The 10,361-nt window shown below is 33.6% G+C and overlaps 1 protein-coding gene across 1 annotated transcript; it reads right to left on the bottom strand.

Moving 5' to 3' along the window:
- Positions 1–6,611: 6,611 nt before the first annotated feature.
- Positions 6,612–9,653, bottom strand: LOC113381891 (5'-3' exoribonuclease 2-like). Its single transcript, XM_026620541.1, has 3 exons — positions 9,479–9,653; positions 7,001–7,173; positions 6,612–6,911 (listed from the first exon to the last, which is right to left on the bottom strand). The coding sequence occupies exons 1-3, from the start codon at positions 9,651–9,653 to the stop codon at positions 6,612–6,614; spliced, it is 648 nt and encodes a 215-aa protein (XP_026476326.1).
- Between the last annotated feature and the right edge of the window lie 708 nt (positions 9,654–10,361).

Raw genomic sequence — 10,361 nt, 5'->3', positions numbered from 1 at the left:
CTACATCGGTAAAAATTGACCGGATTATTAGATTTTTTGTTCACTGTTTCCTTTGCATCTCTAATATCTACTGTCGTGGTGTTATGGTCCTCATTTAATTTTTTAGTTACTTTATTTACTGTGTTGCTTTTTTTCATTTTTTTAATATTGTTTACCATGCCTAACTTCTCCTGACTTGCATTTCTTCTTTTTTTTTCTATTGTAACTTTTGTTGCTTTTCTAACGATTAAGTTTCTGTGTTACAGGGCATTTATTTATTAAATCATTATTAGCAAGGCGCAACATACCTCTCAATTTCTCCACGAAATGTCCTGCTTTCACATATTCATCACGATGGCAGATATTGTTATTTAATGTATTGAAAAATGATTCGACAGCAGCACTTGAATACAAATGTTTTCTGTCATTATCTAACATTAGACCTGACCACAAAGGTATAATTGGAATATACCTGTCCACTACATAATTTAAGAAACCTGGCAGGAAACTTGTTATTACTTGGCGGTGGCTTCCTGCCGCGCTGTGTTTTACCGCCCCGTCTTCCGCGGACGCTCCAACCTTCGGCATCGTTTTGGGACTAAAGTAATAACATTATAACAACTTATAGCTAAGTATATTTACGAATGTATTTATATAATATTATATAAATGCTGCATTACCTTATCAAGATAAATTTTCGGCTGCCTCTCTCTGCTGATGAGAGGCAGCCGACTTGCTTCTGGCCCTTCGTTGACAATATCTTAGATTGACTTTTTGGAACAGTACTGATCCCCGTTTCGTCTACATTGTAGATCCTTTCAGGCGTCAGTTTATGTTTATTTATTACATTTTCCAACAATGTAAAAAAATTATCGACTGCCACTCTGTTAAGGGGGTTGTTCTTTTTTCGTTACAAAAAATGCAAGGTATTTGTTTTTGTTTTTTCTCGAAATGTATTTATCATAGAGACATGCGTTTTTTTTAAACAAAAATTACAAAATCATAGAATATTACGTGATTTTCTTCTTTTCTTTTTGCGCCGTCATTTTTTAACCAGGGGGCGCCAAAGTCGGTCTTGCAAAATCGATCTCTTTTGCGGTGCCACAGATAAATCTGTTGCGCATCGCCCGAAACAAAAAAAAAGAAATTACGTTGAAGAAGAAGTTTGTTTCCAGTCCCCCTACCAAAATAAAAGAAAAAAAGCAAGAAGGAAAAAAATGGCAGCTATTTAAAAAAAAGTGTCAAAAAAGGCCTTTTTTGGGGGCGAGAAGCTTCGCAATTTTTTTTTGCGTAATGTTATCAAGTTGTTTGAGGTAGGGGGACTCGGTATTGCAGTGGTGAACAAATTAAAAAAAAATGCAAGTCGATCCGACTTGTAGTTTTTGTTTAATTTGTGGCACCGCATTGAAAAAAGTCAAATTGAGAAAAACGTATTTAAAGTTCTTAATATAATGTACTGAATACACCATTTAATTTAATGTACTAAATACACCATGGTATTCAAAGATGCTGACACATTAAAAAGGTCATGTGCATGAGGTATTATAATGAAAAAGAGGAATCTGGCATACAATAGCTCGCGAAGCGATAAAAAAACGCTTTCAGAGGATCATACATATAGAGATATATATATCTATAACTTCGTCAAAAAATGAAATGATTCTAAGGGTTTTATCTTTCATAATATCAAAAAATCTCAAAACCGAAACAAAGAAAAATAAAAAAAGAACAACCCCCTTAAAAGCCATCGCTCTTGCAGCTGATGTTGGTTCTGGGCGTCTGTATGCTAGATCAGGGTGTGGTTTTAAAAACCCGCTGAGCCAATCTTCTCCTGCCATTCCAGTTTCTATATTAAATGGGTTATCTACATGATTCCGTTGAGCCAACTGATAAGCTATAATGCGTAGCTCTTTTTCTGTTAAACCAAAAAGCCGTGCTTCCATAGATTTCACATACTCCGCCAGCCCATTTTCTTGCTCGGCAGTGAAAACAATTAATCATAAGGGCGGGGCAAAACAGGATTATCCCATTATGACCCGATCATCTTGCACCGATCCACACGTAGTTAAAAAAGATGACGCAATTCTAACCTCAAACTTGCCCGGCGAAAAAATCTGGTTTAAATTTAATGTTTTGGACTCCTATAATAAATAAGCTCGGGATAGAAATAATACGTTAACACATGTACTGATGTACATGTCTGTACATCAGTTTTCGAATCAAATTTTGCGTAAAAAAACTTGCAATATCACTTTTTTCTCTCTGCAACGCAAAAACGAGTTCTAACCTGTCCGCTCTGCATGGACGCACTGGCGGAGAGTGAAGTTCGTGCAAATGGCGCTGTTGCCGCTCAGAACACAATAACAATTCACTCACACAAGCTTACTTCCCGTACTGCCCCGAACTTCATCTTGCCCCGGTCTCCCCTACAACTATTTTTGCATTTGATAAGTGATAATTCTGAATTTAGTTCATGTTCATACCAAATATGTGGGCATTCGGAAGTAATTCTCGAATGACGAATACACAATTAATAACTCCTTTATAAATATCTTTGAAATTGTTATGTTCTGTATTGTTAGTTCCAATCAATATAACCACTATTTTAGTTTTTTTATTCGGAAATTCGCCGTTTTTTATCCGATATAGAACATTTTCCACTTTATCGCCTACAATGCCGAAATTGGCGGCATGAAATTGTTGAAATTTGGCCCAAACGGGATGCTTGACCAAGTTTTCAATAAGGGAGTCTCCAGTGAGAATAACATAGTGGTTAATCTTCGCCATTTTTAAATTATTTAAGTGCTTTTGACGCCACGTTTCACTTGTTCTAGCAGTGGGAATGACGCATTTATTGATATTTTCAAACTTACCAGACATAGTGAATAACTTTAATAATAAAACAACTTTATTTGTAATACAAACAAACTTATAAATTCCGATAATTCAATATTTTGTGGAAAGATATCTTTATCAGAATTCTGATACAAATAGTCACAAATATCTAAATTATATAGTTAATTACAAAAACTCCGGCTTTTATACACAAATTCTAATTATATTACGGAAACTCGTGGACTCACTCCTACACAATATAATAATAGCTTAAAGCTTTGCTTCTTCAATTCGCTCGTCATTTGCTAACTCAATCATGTCATGTCACATCACATTTCAGCCAGCATGAAGTTGCCGCCGAAAGAAATTAGCTGTCAAGTTCAAAAGTTTTGGCTTCATAACATTGACAGCTAAAACCTGTCAAGATCATGATTATTATTATGATTTTTAAAATGTTTAGAACCAAGATGATAGCTTACCTTAGACTTATAATATAATAATAATTTAAAATATATAAATAGAATGATTTTGTTGAAACTTCTCTCTTTTATACCATGATGGAGATACCCCCTCTTTCACTCCTAGATAGATATCCTCATCAGGTCCGCATTCTATATATATAATTTTGTATTCTAACACCTCCCCTCAAAATTATATTTATTATACTATTTGCAGTCCATCCATTCTCCTCAGACACTCTTCGTGTTTATTTCTAGTCAAACTTTTAGTAAGCATATCTGCTGGCATCTGTTTGCTGCATAGAAATTGAATATTAATTTTCTTATTAATATATTCATCACGTACCTTGTGATATTTTAATCCGATATGCTTCGTTCGTGGATTGAACCTATTGTTTTTTACAAGTTCTATAGCACTCTGGCTGTCATTATATATTGTAACCGTTTCACTTCCTATATCTAGAGTCTTCAATAATTCGTTCAAATATATAGCTTCCCTTGTTGCCTCACTCAAAGCTATATATTCAGCTTCCGTTGTTGATTGAGCTACTATTTTCTGTTTTCGCGCTTCCCAACTGATAGGCGCACCTGCAAATATGAAGCAAAATCCCGAATATGATTTATAGTCAACTATGTTACCTCCCCAATCTGCGTCTGCAATTCCAAATAAATTTTGATTTGTTTTCTTATATTTCAATCCATAATTCAATGTACCTTTCAGGTACCGTAATACTCTCTTTGCTGCGTTCCAATGTGTTGTATCATAATTGGTATTAAATTGACTTAAATAATTTACTGCATAGGCAATATCTGGTCTTGTAGTTACTGCCAAATACATTAATGCCCCTATTAAAGATTGATAAGGATACTTTTGCATGATGTATTCATTGGGTTCCTTAGGTTTAATCAGTTGGAGTCTAACCTCGCATGGTGTTGATACTATTTTACAATTTTCCATATTAAAGCGATTTAGTATATTTTCTGCATAAGAACGTTGTTTTAAATATACAAATCCATTTTCCTGTTTGAATTCAATTCCAAGACATCTATCTACTTTGCCTAAATCTCTCATCTCAAAACATTCAGATAAAGATAGTTTAATTTCATTTAACCAATCTTTATCATTTGAAGCAATTAATAAATCATCAACATAGATAACTATCAATGTATGTTTTCCTGTTTTATTGCACATGAACAAACATGGGTCTTGCGACATTGCTTTGAATCCCATTGTCTGCAATTTTGTTACAAATTTTTTGTACCATTGAATACCTGATTGACGTAATCCATATAGTGCTTTCTTCAATAAACATACGGGATCTAGGCTTTTCTCAATATTTCTCAGCCAGGTCTTCGCTGTATCTCTAATTTTCTCAGTAGCCGGTTTTTGAATAGTACCCAATGGTTTCTTATTCACAATTTTATATAATACTTCATGTAATTGTTCTGGCAGATTCATGTAGACTTTTTCTTCAAGTTCTCCATTTAAATATGCAGTTACGACATCCATTTGATGAATTTCTAAACCCATTTCCGCAGATAATGCTGCCAATAGTCTAATAGAAGTTGATCGTGCCACCGGAGAATATGTCTCACAAAAATCTTCACCATATTTTTGTGAACATCCTTTTGCAACTAACCGCACCTTTTTTCTATTAGGTTCTCCATCTAATTTTGTTGTAAAAACAAATCTGTTTCCAATAACTTTCTTTTGTGTGGGTCGCTCAACTATATCCCATGACATATTTTTGATTTGCGCAAGGTACTCGTCTTCTAACGCTTTCCTCCATTCGTCAGCATCACCTAGCTGACTAGCTTGTTCCCAAGTCGTAATATTAATTTTGGATATATTAAAAGCATTTTCAAATATTTCACATTTTTCACTAATCACATTGTTTTCGTTTGAAATCCCTTCATCAACCTCCCCTTCTCCAGAGGATTCTCCTAATGTATCTTCGATCATCTCTTTATTTATTTGATATTCTTTTCGCGGCCTTCCCGCATGACCTGTCCGAATAATCCTAGGACGCCCTTTTCCACGTTTTGATTGCTGCTGTGCTGGTCTTTCATGGTTTGTATTTTGCTCGACATTTCCCAATTTTAAATATACATCATAACCATTTTCACTATATATCTCACTATATTCATTATTAAATCCAGAATAGTTCAAGAATCTAACGTCTCTGCTCTCAATTATCTTATTGCTTCCCGGTATATATATTCGATAAGCCTTAGCATTATTCGAATAACCAACAAAGATTCCAGGTTTAGATCTCGAATCAAATTTTCCTTTGATATTTCCATTTTTAATCAAAACATATGCTTTTGATCCAAATATTTGTAAATAACCTAAATTTGGAATTTTTCCAGTCCATACCGTATATGGTATACATCCATCTAGTGCACTTGTTGGACATCTGTTTCTAGTGTAATTGGCATTGCAAACAGCCTCAGCCCAAAACCGTTGTGGTGCCCCCGCTTGCTTTAACATGCAACGTGCCATTTCTATCAATGTCCGGTTCTTCCTTTCGGCTACACCATTTTGTTGAGGCGTATACGGTGAAGTAAGCCGTCTTTTGATACCATTATTATTTAAAAAATTATTGAATTCATTATTACAATATTCTCTGCCATTATCTGTCTGCAAAGCTTTAATCTTGTGTCCAGTTTTGTTTTCTACATACATTTTATATTGCTTAAATGCACTCAGTACTTCGGATTTACACTTTATGAAATATACTTCACACCAACGCGATGCATCAGCAATAAACGTCACAAAATATTTCATAAAGTGTAAATCCGAAGTACTGAGTGCATTTAAGCAATATAATAATTTAAAATACAATATATCTGGTTCCCTAATAGCAAATATTGCAGAAAAAACTAAACATATCTGTTCCAAGACGGTATGAAGTATTTTGATTTAGTATTATAACATAAAAGGTATTTTAATTTTGTTATTTCATCGACTGAATCTGCTATTTGTTGTTTGCTGAGTTTTAATTTTGTTGTAGACAGTTGTGGGTTTTATTTGAATGTAGTTAGCTTCCACTGAATTAAAACTAGACCGTAAACTTAATAATTGCAAAGGAACATAGAAATTTGTACAAGTTTTCTTGCTGAAATGTCTGAAATATATATATATATATATATATATATATATATTGATATTGTTTTTTTCGACTTGTGGCTGCAAAACTGTATGATATATATATATATATATATATATATATATATATATAATTTACAACATGAATCATAATATAGAACATGTATAGAAGGATAAAACAAATAAAAATAATAACTTGTTTAATTTATTATTTATTAATTATAAAAAATTCAATAAATGAAGATGGCGCGATCATAATTTCTGCCGCCGCGATAGTAGCCACCGCCGCGATATCGAGCGCCGCCGCCGCCACGACGACCGCCGCGATGTTTATAGCCGCCACGTCGACAGCCGCGATAATTACCGCCGCCACGTCGACCGCCGCGATATTTACCGCCGCCACGTCCACCGCCGCGATAGTAACCGCGGCCACGGTAACCCCCGCCCGTGCCAACTTTTGAAGCTACGTCTTCGCCGCTTTCGCTATACGTCGAAGATGGACCGGTGGGGCCCCAACTTGCTTCATCGGACTAAAATAATAATTATTAATATTATAATAACTGATTGTTCAATATATCAATCAATGTATTTATATATTATTATATAAATGTAATATTACCTTATCATGATAGTATATTCGGATATCCTTCTCCTTAAACACTTCATGGAAGTATAGCCCCACATCGTCACTATTCTCATACTCTACCGGCATAAGAGATATAGTTTTGTTGTCCGGGAGCGAATTTGATTTAATTTTCTGGAAGATTATTCCGACTGCAGTCATGTCAAACTCTGTTATAAAAATATGGTAATAATGGATTTTGTGTATAACTGTAAATAATATAACAAATTACGCTTCTATAAAAATTTTCAAATTAAAAGTGTAAAGTTTTTACGCGATTTTGAAATAATATATCACCTTTATATATATATATATATATATATATATATATATATATATGTGTGTGTATAAGTATGTATATGCTATAATATAGAAGAAATATATACCATAATCTGTGGCGGACACGGCACACAGCCCAACTGCATGCTGTAGAAAAGATTTGGCCCAAAAGACCTCTCCTATTCGGGTCGGTCTCTTGGATGCATCATCCAAACTATAAATATAATATTTTTTTAATTACGCACATGTCCTAAAGAATAAAAAAGTGGATTTAAATAAATTACTTACACAATTCTCTTCTCCCAATTTGATTTTTTATCCAAATCCGTAAAAACTATTAGTATTTCATTGCGCGGGATTTCACCCACGCTTCTAAATCTTTGAATAGAATTTGCCATTTTTTTTATTCCTTTGTATCTGTAATTGAATTTGCACACTACAGGCGGGCCCGGTAATAGCCGATATAATAAATTGAAATCTATTCAATATATATATATATATATATATATATATATATATATATATATAAATACCTTGTATGATATCCATTATATATTTTGCTTCCACTCAAGTAACCGAACTTCTCAACTCAACAAATGTTAACAACTCATCCTACCAAATTGCATTTGGCCCTTTTATAACTTTTTTCATCTAGTTGAAGGCGCTTTCCAAGATTTTGAATATGGTCAATAGAGTTTCTTTATATGTGTGAGTGCTAGTGGAGCTTTCTCGCTCAGATGTAATAGTAGGAGCGCCAGTGAACTATTTGACTAACTTGTTTTCACAAAGCTGGTAATTTTTTTAATGATATTTAGTAATAGCAATTAATATATAACTGCAACTAATATTGTGTTCGTATTTCCTATATTTAATATGTCTATGCATAGAACTATATAAAAGACAAAGTTAAAAATATAAGTAGATATATTATAACATATGATTAATAATTTCGGAAAGCATATTTTACAAAAAAACTATTTTTATTTATTCCACACCGTTTCTACAAAATAAGAAACCATATTTTCCCCTCCGATCGAGCAATACAAATCCAAAAAATATTTAAAAAAAATAAATTTGAAAATGATTTCCAAAATATTAAATTCTGCTTCAATAAAACGTATAAAACAATATGCGACTTATCAAACAGATGCGACAATTGAAAGAGTCTTTATATATTACGAGCAAATATTTATATTATTTCATTACACTTATTCTGTCGATTGTTTAATTTTTAATAATTGTTTTAATAAAAATTTTAAATTGATACTTGTTTCCCGAATTTTTATGAAATTTGCTTGATTTATTCTCGATTGATTCATATGAAGAAAAATTTCAATTCATTAAATTGATATATGGTCTCTGAAACAAATATTTATTATCTAAATTAGATAAGATCATACAAATCAATTAGCTCACGTGAAAATTTTAAAATTCTATACTGTTTAAGTATAATAATGTTTTAAAATATATAGCTTTTTACTTCTGAGAAATCAATATTTAAAAATTCTCGAAAAGTCGTTAGTAATCCATTTGTATATCCATCTCGCAATTCGATGAAGGTGAGTGACGCGATGACAAATTATTAACAATGTTTTGAAAGCGGAAACAAAATTATAGCAACTAAAGTTTATATTCGAACAACATTGACTTCTTATACGACCAAAAAAGTGCGGTCTTTGCGTAGGCTTCCGCGGCTGCCGTGATTTTCCCCATGGGGTTTATTAGTGCCCCTCGTATTATTTCGATCAGTGGGGCTCCAAGTTGCTTATATGATCCTTTCCTTGAAAAATTCTACGAAGCAGACTTCTCTACGTCGTGTCTGTATTCATATTCGACCGCAATGAGCGATAGAATGGGCGTTTAAATTTTGAAAACTAAGGCCGACAGCATTCATATCGTAACCATAGTGTGCATCGGATATGGCACACAGCCCAACCACATGGTTGAGGAAGGATTTCGCCCAAAGGACATCTCCGATCTTCGCCGGCCGCGTAAATGCCTCCGATACAATTTTCTTTTTCCAAGAGGATTTTATCTCCCTATCCGTTAAAATCATTAGGACTTCATTGCGCGGGATTAATACTCTCTTATAAATTTTTATCTTTATAAACTGTATTGAATTTAACACTTTCTTAGCTTTATGCCAAAATTGTATATGCTGTGATTGGTTAGAAACAGCACAACGAAATTATTTACCTCGTACTGGCAATTTAGTCAATCCATTCACGCTCTCAAATAAACAGTCCATAAAAATCAAGAATTCTCCAGTTCCAAATGTTGCAGAATTTCCATTCGCTTCCAAGTAACCGGAGTTCTGTAAACCATCCTCATTGCGTTGGGAAAAAATTGAGCTGCCAGGCTTGAAATTCATCCCTCCGCCCAGACATCACCGGAACAATCTGCAATTTGCATCATAGTCATAATAGTTTACAATATCTTACCAGGAAGGCTCATATTCCTTCTCGTCTAAGTTTGTAAACTTCGTTTATTTTGCAAAATTATTCCGCATGCATTTTAATAAATGCGAAGGGCCAAACAACGGAATTATTTCGTGCCCATCAATTTCAAAACTCACTTCGTTCGAGTTTCGATTTTAGTTTTATAATGGTGTTCGGTGTCTTTCAATAACATTAATACAGTTTCTGGAGTATTGCTTTACAGTTTCTGGAGTATTGGTCGTAAACTGTGGCTATAATTATTAAACCAATACTAAATATTTTTCGAGGGATATCAACAATGAGACTTTTTAAATCTGAACTATTGACTCTACCAACTGAAAAGGAAAAAGCAACAGGCTGCTTCCATCGATCTTTAATTTGCTTCACATAAAACTAGTGCATGATCTGCAAGTAAAGCTTCCTGCCATTTGCGTGTTGTTCAAACTCTATTATATGATCAGAATGATCTTTTTCCTGATCATATTATAAATTTATCTCGTCGAAAACATAAATACACAGTATTTGCTGCAAATATCCCTTTGCGAGAGATACCGGCTTCTAATGATTGGAAAAGCTTATCGTTAATTCCAACATGTAATGGATATGCGACAGTAAATTTCTAAAAGTTCGAAGACTCGGCA

This window comes from Ctenocephalides felis, unplaced genomic scaffold, assembly GCF_003426905.1.
Source record: "Ctenocephalides felis isolate EL2017-DRISC unplaced genomic scaffold, ASM342690v1 CF-g0.4_SCAFFOLD_03170, whole genome shotgun sequence".
NCBI lineage: Eukaryota > Metazoa > Arthropoda > Insecta > Siphonaptera > Pulicidae > Ctenocephalides > Ctenocephalides felis.
Note: the sequence above shows the minus strand (reverse complement) of the source record. Positions and strands in the feature narration are given on the sequence as shown.